Source organism: Talpa europaea (assembly GCF_964194135.1).
Source record: "Talpa europaea genome assembly, chromosome: 4".
NCBI classification, from domain to species: Eukaryota; Metazoa; Chordata; class Mammalia; order Eulipotyphla; family Talpidae; genus Talpa; species Talpa europaea.
In genome coordinates this window covers 39745242-39763316 of record NC_140070.1, presented here as the reverse complement: position 1 = coordinate 39763316, position 18075 = coordinate 39745242, and the positions used below count along the sequence as shown (strand labels likewise).

The window sequence follows — 18075 nt, the reverse complement described above, 5'->3', positions numbered from 1 at the left end:
CCTTCCTGCCGCTACAATTAGGAACTCAGTTTCTTTTCCTTGAATTTCTACACTAATAGACTGCTGTTTCTATTATCTGGCTCCTCTGTGGTCATAAGAGGGCTGCCAGAAGCAACTAGACCCACAGGCTTCCTTGCTGACCATCACTAGTCAAACACTGTCTTCACTTTTTTTTTTTTTTTAAAGATTCACTTATTTATTTATACAAGCACTGGGTACAGTCAGAAGCGCGGGAGGGTGAGAGAATTCACTAGAGCCAGCGCGGGGAGCAGAACAGGCAGACTGACGAAGTACACTGCTGAGGGGAGCAGCGGGTGGCAGGAGAGGTCTGCGCGCCATGTGGGACCCTTGCTTGGTGGCCGGGGATTGAACCGGTGATGCAGAGGCTGCAGACAGCTTCGCAGCCCAGCACTCAACCGCTGCACCACCAGGGGAGGCCCTGTCTTCACTTTTTCTTATTTCCAAGCAAGTCTCACTCAGTGTTCTACTGAACCATACTGATCACACTTAACATTCAAACAGCTGGCTTAAAAATAACTTTTCATAACAAGAAACTAAAAAATCAGGCAGCCTTTAGCAATGTTGATCGACAACTTGATCCCAGCTGTCATAAGGACCCATGTTTTTTCCATCACTTCATCCTTACCTTCAGCTTTAGGGTTACCCTATCACTTCACTCTTTATTAACCCCCAAAGTGTTGTTTTCAATAGCTTGAGCGACTTGTTTCCTAATTCACATCAGATTGATTTCTCCAGAGGCCCCCAAGTCAATCTATCTCCAGTGTCTCTGGTTTAAAGTGATTTAGTTCTGCCCGCTCTGGAACCAAGCATTGCTAAAGCAGAGAAAGTAACCATGGATGATTCAGACTATTCACTGGGGGTGGAATGTAAACTGAGGCTTTGACTACAAATTCAAATCACAGCATCAAGTTGAATTTTGACAATCTTCACATAAATCTGAAATATTTAAACAGTAAGTTATCTTAAAATAATACAAGAAAAGGTCAAACTGATAAAAATAAAACAACAGACTTAAGAAATGAATTCAGTTTCTTAAGACCAGCTCAAGTTTCTCAACTCTTCAAAACATCTCTCAAAATTTTTAGGAAGACTAATCAAAGACTAATCTGTTCACCAGTATCTGTATTATAACATATTATTTTTCAGTTAGTTGTATATCTTCTCCACTAAAATGTGAAATCTAAGGTTTAGGAGAAAACATTTTCCCCTAAGGTTATTAAATATAATATATGACATAGTAAACACTCATGTTTAATTAATGACTGAGTACATAGATGTTTAATTATTTCTTTGTATTTGCTTTAGAAGTGGTAGATAGAATATAGATAGGAAGTAGAGATTGGTCTCTTTTTGGAGTTACTTGCTTTTGCTGATACCACAGATGTATAAACTTCTTTAAGGGAAGTAATAAGAACAAAAGAGGAAATCACTTTTTCATGTCTCTTCTACTAAACATTCTTATTTTTCCTTTTGCCTGTATTTAAAGCTATCTGAGGGTATTTTCTAGCATCATTGATTTTTTAAAAAGGTAATAAAAATTTAACTTAACAATCAAATTTAACTTAACAATTAACTTAACAATCAAATGCCCACTGTGTTGCAAGACTCAGTTTCATACTATGGACACAAAAGCAAGTAAGATAAAACTGACAATGTAGTAGGAGAATTAGACAAAACCAATAAATTATGGCAAGTATTATAAAACAAATATAAAGTACTATGGGAAACAAATGAACTTGTCTAACTGGGCAAAACAATACATCCTGCAATATATCCCAAGAAATCAATATATCCTGCACTTATTGGTCATTCAGAAGGTTCACACATGTATTGCTGGGTAGTTCTGACTTTTCTGAAACATTAACAGGGAGAAACAACTAACTATGAAGTAAGTGTTGAGCAGGGGTACATTATAAAAAAGGGAAAAATTTTAAATGCCTAAAAGAACCAAAGTCAAAGAACAATGATAGGAATTAATTTTTGATTGACGTGTTATTTCAATTTGGAAGGGGCAGGATATATTGATTATATTCAACTTTTGCTCAAAATTGTAGTTTTTAGATGAAAGAATATGCTATCAACTAAATCTGCTAGTCCCATCAACTTTTCCAAACTGACACTAAGTGGGGTAGCATGTTTGAGTCAAGAGGAACTGATTCTAAAATTAAAAAAGAAACCAAAAACATTCTAAAATGAGTTCTAAGGTAGGTCCATCAAGCTACAGTTTAGTTCTTAAAAAAAAAATGCAAGTTGGTAAAGGAGGCAAGTTCAGAAAATGAAAATGCTAAATTGTGTTTATACAAGATTATACCTATAAGTATAAAATGTTTATGATGATAATTATGTACATGGTCTTTTATTTTTTCCTTTATCAAAATACAAATGGAATGTACTTTCCCAAAAAAGCAGAAGGGGATACTTTCAAAAAATAAAGTATCAAAATAGTGGCCCTAGTGGGATAATTGGAAATAGCAAAATATAATCTGTCCAAATTAAAAAATTAACAATCTCTGAAGGGTTGGGTCAAGAAAAAAAGTTATTTTCTAAATATTGTAACTGCTGTTTTATATTATGCAAGTGGCAAAAAGGATCTACAACATGGTTTCCTAGTACATGTGCTGATGTGCACCTTAAAAATTTATTAAGATTAAAAAATTAGAAGGAAATGTCTGAAATCTGGATACATTGATGTGCAAAACTTAGTAATCAAAACTAATCAAATCTGCTTTTTCACTATTACAAGACTAAGACAACAAAATAATGAACAAACAAATCTCTGTACTTGCTCAGCAGTACTTACCAAATCTGAAATGGTAGAAAGAAATTTTTTAAAACTTCATAGAAAAAACAAATAAAGAAAATCTCAAGTTTCTTTAGGTCATAGTAACTTACCTCTTAGAAGTAAATTTTTTTTCCAGATCCTCATTGTGAACCAGTTTTGTATCACCAAACTGCCATGATGACCGCAGGTCACAGCTTACATCAAGTCGGCTCTGATTAAGATTCTCATGTATAAAACCAAACTCTCTGGTATTGGTGTAACAAGGTGACAAGTACACTAAAGAGAAAGAAAAGGGCTAGTAGTTATTTGTTTAAAATGACATCTTCATAGAAATGTATCTGAAAATATGACACAAAGTAACAAAGTACTTGGAATTTTCATTAACATCTACAGCCAACAATTATATTTAAGATATTATAACAGTAATACAGACTTTCCACACCTTATACAAATGAAAGCATGAACTTGGTTTTTCTCTACACACTGAAATTCATAAAAGTTGACACAGATATACAAGAGAAAGTTACTTTTTCAATATTCTAATTGCTGTTTTATATTCTGCAAGTGGCACAAGAAACTACAAAATGGCTGCTAGATATAGAAGTCAGACCATTTTCAACTTAAGATGCATTGTAAATGCTTGATGTACAGATTAGTGAGATTCCTCTGCCCTTATTCTGTATGTTGCTGATTAGCAATCAACTCACATCTGAATGAAAGTTACATCACAGTTGCTTCTTCTATGAGGCACATCATAAATTACTTGAACTTAGGAACACTAGACAACATTTCAATATTATGTAATGGGGTCCATTTTAAACTGAAATCACCAACAAAAAGCAAAATCATAGCACTAAATAAATGACGAAATGGATACTTGCTTTATTGTGAAAGCTGAAACAAGAAAACAGAGCATCACTTCATCTTATCTGAGGTGGGAACATGTGCACTGAAGTGATTTAAATTTTTCACATCTGAAATTGAAACAATAAAACATTCCCCAAAAACACAAAGGCCCAGGACCAGAAGGCTTCACAAATGAATTCTATCAAACGTTCCTAAACGAACTAGTGCCTATCCTACACAAACTCTCAAAAAATTGAGAAAGGACTCCTGCCAAACACTGTTCTATGAAGCCATCATTACACTAATACCAATCAAACAAAGACAACACCAAAAAAGAACACTACAAGCCAGTCTCCCTAATGAACACTGATGCAAAAATCCTCAATAAAATCCTTGCCAACAGAATCCGACAGTGCATCAAAAGGACACTACATCACGATCAACTGGGATTTATTCCAACGGCACAAGGATCATTCAACATCTGAAAATCAATTAACGTAATCCAACACATCAACAAAAAGGAAAAATAAAAACCATATGATCACATCAATAGATGCCAAGAAGGCATTCAATGAAGCTCAACATCCATTTATGGTGAAGGCCCTTGAAATTCTCAGGATAGAAGGAATATACCTTAACATGATAAAAGCCATATACGACAAACCCACAGTCAATATTATTCTCAATGGTGAAAAGCTGAAATCCTTTCCTTAAGATCAGGAACAAGAGAAGGATATCCTCTCTCGCCACTGTTCTTCAACACAATATTGGAAGTTCTTGCCAGAGCAGTAAGACAAGAAAAAGACATACAGGGAATCCAAACAGGGAAAGAAGAAGTAAACTATCACTATCTGCAGACAATATGGTAATACATATAGAAAACCCTAAAAACTCCACAGAAAATGGAGTTTTAACCAGTTTAGTTTCAACCAGTTTAGTAAAGTAGCAGGATACAAAATCAACACACAAAAGTCAGTAGCCTTCCTATATACAACCAATCTGAAGAAGAAAAAAAAAATCAAGAAAACCGTCCCTTCTGACTTATTTTGCTGAGCATGATTCCATACAGTTCCATCCATGTTGTTGCAAAAGGTTAAGATTTTACTTTTTAATGAATAGTATTCTCTGTGTGTGTACACATATCACATACCCTTAATTGACTCATCTGCTGTTGGCCACTTAGGTTGGCTAAGTGGCCATACTTGGCTCCTGTAAATAGTGCTGCAATGAACACAGGAGTGCAGATTTCTCTTCAAATTAATTTTTTTTTGTCAGGTAGCTACTTATGAGTGGAATTGCTGGATAGTATGGCAGATCTACTTTTGATATTTCAAAAAATGTCCATATTGTTTTCCATGGGATTTACACTAGTCTATATTCTACGTATACAATGGTTTCTTTATTTCTATACCTTCACTAACACTTGTTGGTTCCATATCTTTTTTTTTTAAATTTTTTAGATTTATTTTTATTTATTTATACAAGCACTGGGTACAGTCAGAAGCGCGGGAGGGTGAGAGAATTCACCAGAGCCAGAGCGGGGAGCAGAGCAGGCAGAAGGACCGAAGTACACTGCTGAGGGGAGCAGCGGGCGGCAGGGGAGGTCTGCGCGCCATGTGGGACCCTCCTCTGGTGGCCAGGGAGCAGCTGGGGATCGAACCGGTGCTACAGAGGCTGCGGGCAGCTTCGCAACCCAGCGCTCAACCACTGCGCCACCAGGGAGGCCCTCCATATCTTTTTGATATGGGCCATTCTCACAGGTATGAGATGCTTTCTCACTGTGGTTTTGATTTGCATTTTCCCTATGACACATGATGATAAGCATTTTTTCATATGCTGATAGACACCTGTATCTTCTTTGGAGAAATACTTATTCAGCATTTCTACCCATTTTATGATTGGTTGGAGGTGGATGAGTTCTTTGTAGAATCTGAGTATCAGTCTCTGTTGGATGTATAGCATGCAATATTATATCCTAGTTTGTAGGATTTCTTTTCATTTTAATGACAGCTTCTTTTGCTGTGCAGAAACTTTTTGTTTGATATAGTCCATTTATTTATTTTTGCTTTTGTCTTCTCTTGCAGTTTGAGTACCCAAAGACATTACTGAAGTCAGTATTGTGAAGTGTTTACCTATGTTTTTTCCTATGATTTTATGGTTTATGGTCTTACATCCAACTCTTTAATCCATTTTGAGTAAATTTTTGTGTTTGGTGTGAGAAAGTGGTCTAAGTTTCATTCTTTTGCATATGGCTGTCCAGATTTCCCAGTACCAATTGTTGAAGAGACTTTATTTTTCCATTGCATACTATTGGCTCCTTTGCTATATATTAACTGTCCATATAAATGTGCACTTATTTTTGTGCTCTCAATTCTAATTGTTCTATTTTATTCCAATGCTATACTGTTTTAATTACTATAGCTCTGTAGCACAGTTTAAAATCTAGGAGTGTGATACTTTTGTATTTTTTGTCATGATTTCTGTGGCTATTTGGGGTCTTTTGTGGTTCCATACCCATTTCAGCAATGTTTGCTCTGTTTCTTTCAAAAATACCTTTGAAACTTTAATAGAGATTGCACTGAGCCTGTATATTGCTTTAGTTAAGAGAGTCATTTTTACAATGTTATTTATTCTAATTCATGAGAAGGAAATCTCTCTCCACTTCCTTGTCTCTTTTACTTCTTTTAACAATGTCTTATAGTTTTTGGTGCACAGGTCCTTCACTTCCTTTGTTAAGTTTATTTGTAGGCTTTTAATTCTTTTTGATGTGATTGTAAATGAGATTATTTTTTTCTTTTTTTTAAAGTTTTTTTTTTTTAAAGATTTATTTATACAAGCACTGGGTACAGTCAGAAGCGCGGGAAGGTGAGAGAATTCACCAGAGCCAGAGCAGGGAGCAGAACAGGCAGAAGGACCAAAGTATACTGCTGAGGGGAGCAGTAGGCAGCAGGAGAGGTCTGCGCGCCGTGGGACCCCTCACCCTGCAGCCAGGGATCGAACTGGCACTGCAGAGGCTGCGGGCAGCTTCGCAACCCAGCGCTCAACCGCTGTGCCACTGGGGAAGCCCGAGATTATTTTCTTGACTTCTTGTCTGACCCTTTGTTTGCTTTTTCTATATTCTACATACAAGTGAAACCATCTGATATTTAGATCTTTCCTGATTTATCTCACTTAGCATCAACCCTTCCAGTTCCATCCATATTGCTGCAAAAGGCAAGAGTTTATGTTTTTTGATTATTGAATAATATTCCACTCTGTGTATGAGAATGAGAGAGACAGCGTGTGTGTATACACACCACATCTTCTTGATCCATTCATCTGGGGACATTTAGGTTGTTTCTATATCTTGGTCATTGTAAATAGTGCTTCAATAATCACAGGAGTGCAGGTTTCCTGTTGAATTAGTGTTTTTGCATTCTTTGGATAGATTCCTAGGTGCAGAATAGTTAGGTCATATGGAAGATCCATTTCTAGTGTTTTGTGGAACCTGCACACAGCTTTCCATAGTTCCTGGCCAGCTTATATTCCCATTATCAGTGTTAAGTGGGTTCCTTTTTCTCCACATCCTCACCAGCACTTGCTATTTCTGGTTTTTTAAATATGGGCCATTCTCACAAGGGTGAGGTGGTATCTCACTGTGGCTTTAATTTGCCTTTTCCTGATGACAACTGATGAACATTTTTTCATTTTGGCTATTTGCATTTCTCTTTTGGAAAAGTGTTTATTTAACTCTTCTGCCAATTTTTTGATTGGGTTGTTTTGTTATTTGAGCTCTTTGTAGATATTCAATATCAGTCCCTTATCAAATGTACAGTATACAAATATTTGTTCCCATTTAGTGGGGTGTCTCTTCATTTTGATCACTTTCTCCCTTAGTATGATAGGCTCAGGTGTTTATATTCTCCTTTGTTTCCCTGGCTACTAGAAATGAGTTCTCAAAGGTGTTTATGAAGTTTATGTCTTAATGTTTTGCCTATGTTTTCTATATATTTTATGGTTTCAGGTCTTACATTCAAGTCTCCTATGCATTGTTTTAAAAGATTTATTTATTTATGCATACAAGAACTGGGGTACACAAAGCAGTGATAGTGAAGGCAAAGATAAACAGCTGGGACTACATCAAATTAAAGAGCTTCTGCACAGCAAAACAGACAATAACAAAAACAAAGAGAACCCCACCAACTGGGAGAACATTTTTGCACCCAACACTAATGATAAAGGACTGATCACAAAAATCTGCAAAGAGCTGATGAGACTCAACAACAACAAAGAAAATAATCCCGTCAAAAAATGGGCAGAAGAGCTAAAAAGAAACTTCTCTGAAGAGGAAATGCAAATGGCCAACAGGCATATGAAAAATGTTCAACATCACTTGTAATCAGGGAAATGCAAATCAAAACTACCATGAGATATCATCTTACACCAGTGAGAATGGCACATATTAAAAAAACTAGCAACAACAAATGCTGGCGAGGGTGTGGAAAAAAAGGAACTCTTCTGCACTGTTGGTGGGAGTGCAAACTGGTCCAACCACTATGGAGAGCTGTGTGGAGATTTCTGGACCTACTAAACATAGAGCTTCCATATGATCCAGCAATTCCACTCCAAGGTATTTATCCAAAGGACACAGAACATCAATTCCAAAGAGCACCTGCACCCCTATGTTTATAGCAGCACTATTTACAATAGCTAAGCTTTGGAAAAGGCCAAATGCCCAAAAATAGATGACTGGATCAAGAAGATGTGGTACATATATACCATGGAATCTTACTCAGCATTCAAAAAAGATAAACACATGCAATTTGCAGCAACAGGGATGGCGCTGGAAGGGATCATGCTCAGCGAAATAAGCCAGAAAGAAAAAGAAAAATACTGGATGGTCTCACTCATAGCAGGAATCTAGAAAACTTAAATAAGGGACCAGGAAAATGAATAACTATAAGACAGTGAAAATCAAAATCAACAAAAAACTATGAACCAGAGACACTCTATGGGGGTTAGGGGCAGGAGGGGAGGGATTGGGGTCAAAATAGGGGGTTGCAATTGTATGGGGCATATAAAAATAAAATTTATTGTAAAAAAAAAAAAGAACTGGGGTACAGGCCAGAGTTGTGGGTGGTGAGAGGATTCACCAAAGACAGAGTAGGGAACAGAACAGGCAGACTGACTGAAATACACTGCTAAGGGGAGCAGTGGGCGAGTCAGGAGAGGTCTGTTGCACCATGTGGGTAGCTCCCTGGTCAGGGATCCAACTCATGCTGCAGTGGCTGCGGATAGCTTCATAGGTTGCATCTTAACCCCTTGTGCCACCAGGGAGGCCCCTCCTATGCATTTTAAGTTGATTTTTGTGCATGCTGTGACAGTAGTCTAGTTTCATTCCTCTGTGGGTGGCAATCCAATTTTTCCAGCACCAATTGTTGAAGAGATTTTCCTTGTTCCAGTGTATAGTCTTTGCTCCTTTGTATGCTGACCATATATGTGTAGATTTATTACTGGGCTTTTAGTTTTATTCCATTGTTCTTTGTGTCAATGCCATGCTATTTTAATTAGTATGGCTTTGTAGTGTAGTCTGAAATCTGGATGTGAAACATCCCCAGTTGTTTCCCTTTTTAGTAAGGAGTGCTTTGGCTATTCAGGGTCTTTGTGATTCCATACAATTTTCAGTAATATTTGTTCCTTTTCTTTGAAGAATATCATTGACATTTTTATTGTAATTGCACTGAGTATGTAAATTGTTTGGAGGATAGCCATTTTGATAGTGTTGGTTCTTCCAATCCACGAGCAATGAATATGTTTCCATTTTTTTATGTCTTCTATTTCTTTTAACAGTAATTATAATTTCCTTGTATAGGTCCTTCATCTCCTTTGTTAAGTTTATTTAAACTTATTTATAAGGGTTTTTTTGGCACAGTTGCAAATGGGGTGGTTTTATTAATTTCTTTCTCTTCAGGCTAATTGTTTGCATATAGAAAGGTAACTGATTTTTGTATATTCATTTTTGTGACCTGCTACTTTACTGAACTAGTTTATTGTTTTAATTAATTTTTCTGCAGATTTTTTTGGGCTTTCTCTCTATATAACTATACAATCTGCAAATAATGATAGCTGTACTTCTTTCTCAATTTGAATTACTTTCATGTCTTTCCCTAAACTACAAATATTCATTTACAAAGCACTCTAAAAAAAATGAAAAAAGTACTCATACTATGTTGAATAGTAATTGTGAGAGTGTAATGTACTGTATATTAGACAGAGAATGTTAAAAACCTCGTATGTGAATTATACATTATTGGTCAAGAACTTGAAATTTTCAGCATCAAGATACTACTATGGGGCCAGAGTGAGAGCCATATTAAAAATTGATCAATGAATGAATTTACAAAAGTTTTAAGAAATGGTGACTTTTTGCACTATCAATCACCTCATATTTAGCTAGCAGTAGCTAAACCATGACAGTTAACTGTTTTAATTTGATTAAACTCTCTTTTTCTTAAAAGACCCCCCTGTGCTTCAACGTGGTGTCCAAGTTAGATGCCAGCAACTGAAAGAGCCAGTGGAGGGTTAAGAAGTCTAAGGCAGTGTTCATTCACACTTTTTTTCCCTGTTGCTGCATTGATGGGTCTATTCATCACTTTCTTTTATTTCCCTCTTTGTTATAACAAAAAATAGTTGAAACTGGCATTTTGATCCAAAAATTTATTTTAAATTGTGCTGTGGAAATTTCCCCTCTCATTCCTTCTATTAATGTTTTTTCTTTGTTAACCTAGCTAGTGGTTTGTCAATTTTATCTTCTAATGAAGCAACTCTTATTTATTCCTGGTCTTTTCTATAGTCTTCCTGAATCATACTTAATTTTTTTCTGTGCTTATTTTCATTATTTCTTTCCTTATATTAACTCTCCCCCCCTCTTTTTCAAGTTGCTTTAGCTGAAATATTAGGTTATTTGATTTTTCTTGCTTCTTAATGTGGGCCTGTTTGTAATTATCTTCCCTCTTAAGATTGCTTTTGCTACATCCCATAGACTCTGGTAGCTCATGTCCTCTTTTTCATTAGTCTCAAGTTATTTTTGATTTAATATCTTTCTTCGATACCTATTAAGTAGAACATTGTTTAGTCTCTATGTACTGAGTTTTTCCTTTTCTCCCCCCAGTTGATTTCTAGCTTTATGACACTATTGTCAGAGCATGTTCAATTTTTGTCATTTTGTTGACAACTTGTGTCCCAACAAATGGCCTGTTCTTGAAAATGTTCCACAGGCACTTGGAAAAAAATGTATATGCAGTGGTCTTAGGGTGGCATGATCTATAGATATATGTTCACTATATTTGGTCTAGTTCCTCACTTGAGGTTTTCCCCCCTTTTTCTCTTTCTAACCTGTCCGTAGTTGCAAATGGAGTATTAAAATCCCCTAGTATTAATTTGTTGTTTTCGGCATCTTTTTAGTTCTAATTCTATTATGTGTCCTGGTGTTCATTCAGTGCATATTTAGGAATATTATTTTTTTGATGTGTTAGGCCCTTAATTATGTTTGTCTCTAGCTCTTATAATCTTAAATTGGAAGACTGTTTTATCTGATCTAAGTTTAGGTAGTTGTTGTGACTTATTGGTTGCTACTTGCTAGTAGGATTGTCTTTCAACCACTAACTCTAAGTCTGCGCTTATCATTGTTGGTAAGAAGGGTCACTCATAAACAGCAGAAGACTCTATTTCTTATTACCTTTTTGAACTGGAAATCTATTTTATGTAATACAAGTGTAGTTACCTGTTCCTGACTTTTTTGGTTGCCATTTGCCTGTAAGGATTGTCTTTCAGCCATTAAATCTAAATATATGTTTATCATTGTTGGTCAAGTTGGTTTCATGTAAACATCAGAAGGTTGAACTTTGTTTTGAAGTACATCCAGGTACTCCATACCTATTGACTGGTGAATTCAGGCAATTTACATATAATGTGATTACTGAGACATATGTGCTGTTTATTTTTTGAGGTCATCCCTTTGTTTTATTTAGGTTTCACTTTCATTGTCTCATGTGTTACTTCTACTGGTTTTTGTTTGAAGGTTATACTGAGGTGAGTATATGATGGACTATTTGTGTAACCTGTTGGGTGTTCTGGTCTCAAATGCATTCTGATGTGTTACATTGTTACACTCTACCTCCTCCATGTTATATAATTTAGGTGTCCATTACCTTTATATTTGCTGTTCTGTTGCTTTGTAATAACCCCTTTAAGACTTATTTCATGTGTAGTTTGGTGTTGATAAATTCTTCAAGTTTTTTTCCTTTTCAGTGAAGCTCCTTAACTTTCCATCTTGCAGGGTAAAAGATTTTGGACTGGAACTCGAAATGTCTCCTGCCATTACCTTATTATTTGTAGTGCTTCTTTGAAAAGTCCAGTAGTCTACTTGCTGTTCCTTTATAGGTTACTTTTTTCTCTTGATTCTTTTGTAGATTTCTTTCCTTGTCATTGGCTTTCAATAGTTTCATTATAGTGTGCCTTGTTACGTGTCTCTTTGGTATTATTTTGTTTGGAAAACTACACCCCTTGGATCACAATGTCTGGTTCATTTTCCAGGTTGAGAAAACAGTTCTTTTTTAAAATAATTTTCCACACTTTTCTCTTTTTCTCTTCTTCTAGGGCTCCTATGATACAGATGCTATTTCTCTTTAGGTTACCCCAAAGGGCTCCTACACTAGTTCCTTTCTTTTTTCTCTTTATTGTTGCATTTGTGTGTTCTGACATTATTTTTAAACTCATTTTTCCATTGCTTTCATTTGTCTGCCACTAAAGTCCTCTATTGTATTTTTAAATTTGGTTACACTTTTTAGATCTGTACATTCTGACTGTCATTGTTTCGTATTTTCTTGATCTTTATTATGTTCATTTTTTTTAAAGATTTATTTATTTATGCAAGCACTGGGTACACTCAGAAGCACCAAGAGCCAGAGCAGCAACAAAACAGGCAGACCGATGAAACACACTGCTGAGGGGAGCAGCGGGCGAGACAGGAGAGGTTTGTCGTGCCATGTGGGACCCTCGCAGGCAGCCGGGGATCAAACCAGCACTAGAGAGGCTGCGGGCAGCCTTGCAACCCAGCGCTCAACTGCTGCGCCACCAGGGGAGGCCCTATTATGTTCATGTTTTATATCACTTTTTTAAAAAGTTCAATAAACACTGTTATAATTGCTACCATAAACTCCTCATCAGGAATATTCCTTGATTTTGCTTGATTGAGACTTCTTTCAGGGATGTTTTGCTCCAGCATTTGTGATACATTTTTCTGCATCTTCATTTTTAGTTATTATGGGCTGTAATAGAGACAGACTTTCAGATGCTTCCTATGCACCTGTTCAAGTGATTGGATAGCTGTACTAGCAAGCGGTAACAGGTAAAAAGGAACTGGCGCACTCTAGTGAGCATCAGGGATTCATGCCTCCTACAGTACTGTGGGTACCAAAGTTGTGTAAAGGGGATACACAGTGATCTCCTCTAGGCTAGCTCCTTTAAGTATCTCCTATAGTCTCCTATTGCTCCTTCAGTGTCCACTTCTAGGGTATGTTTGAGCACTGGATGCAGGGCTAGGCATGGACTGCAGTTAACACAGGGTCACAAGCCATAATTTGTTTTCTTTTCCAGTGAAGAATCTTATTCTAAAGTGTCTGGCTCTTGTTAATAGGTGCTTAAACTCTGGTTAATTAAAGTGTCATTTATTGTCTTGGTTTAAGTCTGGGAGCTAGGTATTTTGAGTATCTCAGGCTCAGGCTGCAAGTAGCCTCTTCTATGAGGAGACATGGGTTATCCAACCTTGCTTTAGATTCGTGCTAAAGCTATCTACAACATACTGGAAGCTTCATGCTCAAACCATTAAGCATCACTCTGTACCCCTACACCTAGAGTTCTCTAATAGTGTATCTTCTGCACTAGACTGCTGTTCCTGATGTGTACTGTAAAAGCCTTTTCCTTCAGAAGTTATTAATTTTGATCTGCTTTTCCTTCTGGGGTTATTAACTTTGATCAGCTGAAATTTAGGCGTGGGAATATGGTGGAGGTAAGTCCAGTATATTGACTCTGTTGCCATCTTCTGGACTCCTCTAAAAGTTTTTAATTTTGATGAAGCCCAATTTACAAAAAAATTTTTGTGTCTAAGAACTCTTCTTCTACCCCTAGGTCCTAGAGATACTCTTCCATGTTTTCTTTCAAAAGTGTTACAGTTTCACATTTTGCATTTCATCTCAGGTTTCATTTTGAATTTGTGTTCCCAGTTAGAATGAAGTACATTTTTTTTTTTTTGCACATGAATGTTGTCCAACTGCTCCAATACCATTTAAGAAAAGGTACACTGAGTTTACCTTTGTTAAAAATCAATTGAAAGATCAACTGAGCATATTTTTGTGGGTTTACTCTGTTCCACTGATGTAAGAGTCTGTCCCTTTGCGACTGCCACATCTCATACTATAGCTATACAGTAAATCTTACCATAGATAGTGTAATTCAAAACTCTTCTATTTCAAAATTGCTTTAGCTATGCTTTCTTTGCCTTCTTATATAAAATTGAGAATAAACCTGTTTCTTTATAGAAAGTCTTGCTGAGCTTTTGATAGGTGTAATAAATCCACAGATGTTTGTGGGGGGAACATATATTCATTATGTTGACTCTTCTAATCCATAAATACAGTATGTCCCTCCATTAGTTTAGATTTGCTTTGATGTCATTCATCAGTGTTTAGTAGCTTAAAATGTACAATCCTACTTTATTGTCTTAAACACTTCTATATACACTAAGAATCATATCAGAGAAAAGTTATAATTCCTGTCGCAACTGTCAAGCATAATCAGAAAACTCAAGATAATAGTCTATTTTATTTTTCCTATACTTCCACTCTTTCCATTTCTCTTTCTTTATTAATAATATTCCCATCTTCTTTTGTCATTTTCTGTTTAGAGAACTTCATTTAGCCATTCTTTTAGGATGGGTCTGTTGATGTTTTACTTCACTCTAGGATGTACATTCCATCTCTATTCCTAAAGGATATTCTACAGGGTTTTTGCTTTTGAAAAATACTATGCCTCTTTCTCTGGACTCATGGTTTCTAATGAAAAATGTCTGTAATTCAACAATTTTTCCCCTAGAGATAACACTTTTCTCCCTGGTTGATTTCAAGATTTTTTTCTGTCCTTAGTCTTCCAAAGTTTGATTATGATGTGCCTTGACATACAATTATTTTAAGTTTATCCTATTTAGAATTTAATCAGTCTTTTAACAACGTAAGTTTTACTCCTTTTGCTAAGTTTGGGAAAATTTCAAAATTTCTTCTAATACTTTTCAACTCTACATTTTTTCTGTTCTACTCTGTAAATCTGAGGACAAATATATTGGATCCTTTGTTATTGCTCCCTAGATCCCAGAGGCTCTCTTAAATTTTTTCTATTTTTCTCTGTATTCTCTAGGCTGGGTAATTTCTATTGTTCTACCTTTAAATTCACTGTTTCTAGTTCTCAATTCTTGAAAACCATCAAATGAGTTTTCATTTCAATTATTTTACTTTCATTTCCAAAACTTCTACTTGTTTTTGAATTAATTTTTCATTTCTTTGTTGAGATTTTCTATTTACTTTTTCATTTGTTTCAAGAGTGTAATTGCTTGTTGAAACATCATTAGGCGGTTGCTTTAAAAAGCTTATTAGATAACTCCAACATATTTCATCTTGGTGTTGGGCATCTGTTGACTATTTTTTCTCACTCATGATAAGACTTTCCTAGTTGGTAGCAAGATGAGTAATTTTTTATTGTATCCTGATCACTTGGGGTATTTAATCTTTTGTTTAAATGAGCCTCCACTAAAACTAAACAAGGAAAACTGTGAAGTGGCCCAGTGGGTGCCTATTCTTTACCACTAGGTGGGGTTGAAGTACTGGCCTTCCACATAGTCTCCACTGATACCTTGTTACCATGAGAAAGGAGTAGAAGTTCATTTAGCCTCCACTGACAGGGTGGAATAAGTATGTATGTCTTATTATTGGTGGGAATGACACAAATGTAGGCTCCTCACTTGATCTTCACAGGCTCTGCTTCCAGTCAAAAGAGGCAACACCACCACAGGAGTAGAAATCCACTGATGTTTCAAGGGGTAGAAATAGTAGGGAGGGGAACTTGTTACTGCCAAGGGGAAAGGCACAGTGAAAATAGAGGCAGGCACTCTCCATTTGGCCTTTGTTGACAAAGGTGTAGGGGTTACATTTCCCTCTATCCCACTGTTTTGCAGGAGTAGGATGTTTTCTGACAAAAAGTTTCCGTCTTTCTAGGATATTCTTTTCCAGTCCTTGATGAGAGAGAACAGGCTTTGCTCAGGGCTTTTCATTGTCTGTACATAGGTTGCCATTTTGGGTTATGTGCATTCAATTTGTGACATGGTGGAAACAAAAAGAATACCCAGAGAACTTACTGCTATGTCATTCCTTGTGTCCCTGGGCCCTTATCTGGTTCATCTTCTTTCTACCTTTCAGAGTCTTCTTACGTTATTTTATGTCTTATGTCCAGCATTTGTAGGTGTACTCAGTAGGAGGGAAAGGAGACATGTTTTTATTCCATTTTATGGGGAACCAGATGTATATGTGTTTAAAGAATTAAAGACCTGAGTAGGCCTAATTTTATAGAGTCAAAATAGAAGATGAACACAGAGAAAAATCAGAGAAAAGCAATAAATAAAATAACCTCATCTTCCATAGAAGTATTACCTTTCTCAGCTGTTCTTCTGATTTTAGGAATAGTAAATTTCTTCAAAGGACTGATTTCTACACCAGTACCTAGTAAAGGTTCACTGGTTGAGTTCATTTTCCGTAGTGGCTTGTGTCTAGCAATCTCTCTCATTTCCATTTTGTTGGTGGCCTAAAATCAATCAAAAGTTATTAAATAGAAAGTCAATTAATATGTAAGAGGCAATGGCAATAAAATAATCTAAAAAATCCCAAATGGAATTGAATTATGAAATCTTCTTGGTCACAATCTCAAATTTCCCAACTTACCCCAAATAGAAAATGAATGAAAAACTCTCACTATTATATATATTACAAATGAATTTTGTAATTTCTATGGACCTCTCTTTGCAATTCATGTAATTGTAATGGGTAACCAAAAGCCACCATGTACCTGAAAAGCTTAGTAACTTCCAAATAGTTTTTACTAACATTTGATAAAATTTTTGCCAGATATTCTATTTTTTTCCACATAATTTGTAATAGAACAACATTCTGTAAATCATAACTTTTGGCTTTGGGAAAAATTTATGAAGGTTAAACCAACTATTGTATAATCATTCCTACAACTGCTGATCAAAAACAGCCTATCACTCAATGGCTACTATTCTATAGTATTACTATACAAATGGATTAAGACGACATACACTGTCAACTAGTAGTACAAATTACTTTTCCTCCCTCCTCCCTCTTTCTTTCAGATCCCTACCACCCCCTATAGCTTAACTTTTCAAGTACAACTCAAACATCCAAGGTTACTTATAGAGCCCCCTAAACAGAGAAATGTATGTACTCTTCATACCATTTCAGAAAATCATTCAAGGGCCTCCTGATACCTATCAACTGCTTAGTTCAGACATTAGATCATAATCCCAACTAGCAGTTGCCAGTATTCTACAGAAGGATCATAAAGGATAAGATTCTATAGAAGGTTCACAAAGGACTTTACACCCAATTATAATGCCTCTGCTATTTTTGAAGGATGATCTTCCAATTTCCCAATTAAACATGGATCACAATACGGAATGGACAGGCCTTTACAAAGATAAGAAAACTAGCCTTTCCCTCATCCCACACTGATAGACACTAGTGGTGTTGCCTTCTAACAAGAATACCTTTAAGATGTATGAGCTCGAGAGATAGATCTTAAGACTGCTATGTTTACCTGGTAACTTATTAAGGGAGACATAGGGAGACTTTATTTAGAATAACGTCTATTACAAAAACCTCTTCAATAATCATGATCTATATCCATTGTATACAATGGTATACAACCATGAGCCAAGTGAGAAAATCCTCAATATTCTGACTACAGTTAAATTATTTTTTTCAGGAAAGATGGGGTGATATCTCAGTTCTATGGTTTCTTACCAAATGTTTCTTTAGTAGAATTTACCAATAAAGATTTCTGAAATTTATAGATTTCTGAATCTTGGTACTTAGGAGAATACTTAGCCAGAAAGTACCTTAGTTTAAAAATGTATGATTAAAAGTGAATCATCAAGGCACAGTGGTATTGAAAGCCCTTCATTAAGTTAGTATACACTGAATGATCTTTCCATGTATAACCTTTCAAGTTGAAACAATGCTCCTTTATCTTCAGCCCAAATAAATCAATCACATTAAGGTGATGAATTGATATATACACTTCTTGACATTCATAGTCATGTTCCT

The 18075-nt window shown here is 35.9% G+C and overlaps 1 protein-coding gene across 1 annotated transcript in view; it reads right to left on the bottom strand.

The window, feature by feature from the left end:
• Positions 1–16528, bottom strand: part of TEX15 (testis expressed 15, meiosis and synapsis associated) — a gene marked incomplete at its 3' end in the record, with an annotated part of 50894 nt that extends 34366 nt beyond the window's left edge. The window contains exons 1-2 of the mRNA XM_084231049.1: positions 16384–16528; positions 2914–3079 (exon numbers count right to left, since the gene is read on the bottom strand). Of these exons, the coding sequence (XP_084087175.1) occupies positions 2914–3079; positions 16384–16522 (305 nt within the window). The 5' untranslated portion in view covers positions 16523–16528. The remainder of the gene's footprint in view (positions 1–2913; positions 3080–16383) is intronic.
• Positions 16529–18075: the final 1547 nt, after the last annotated feature.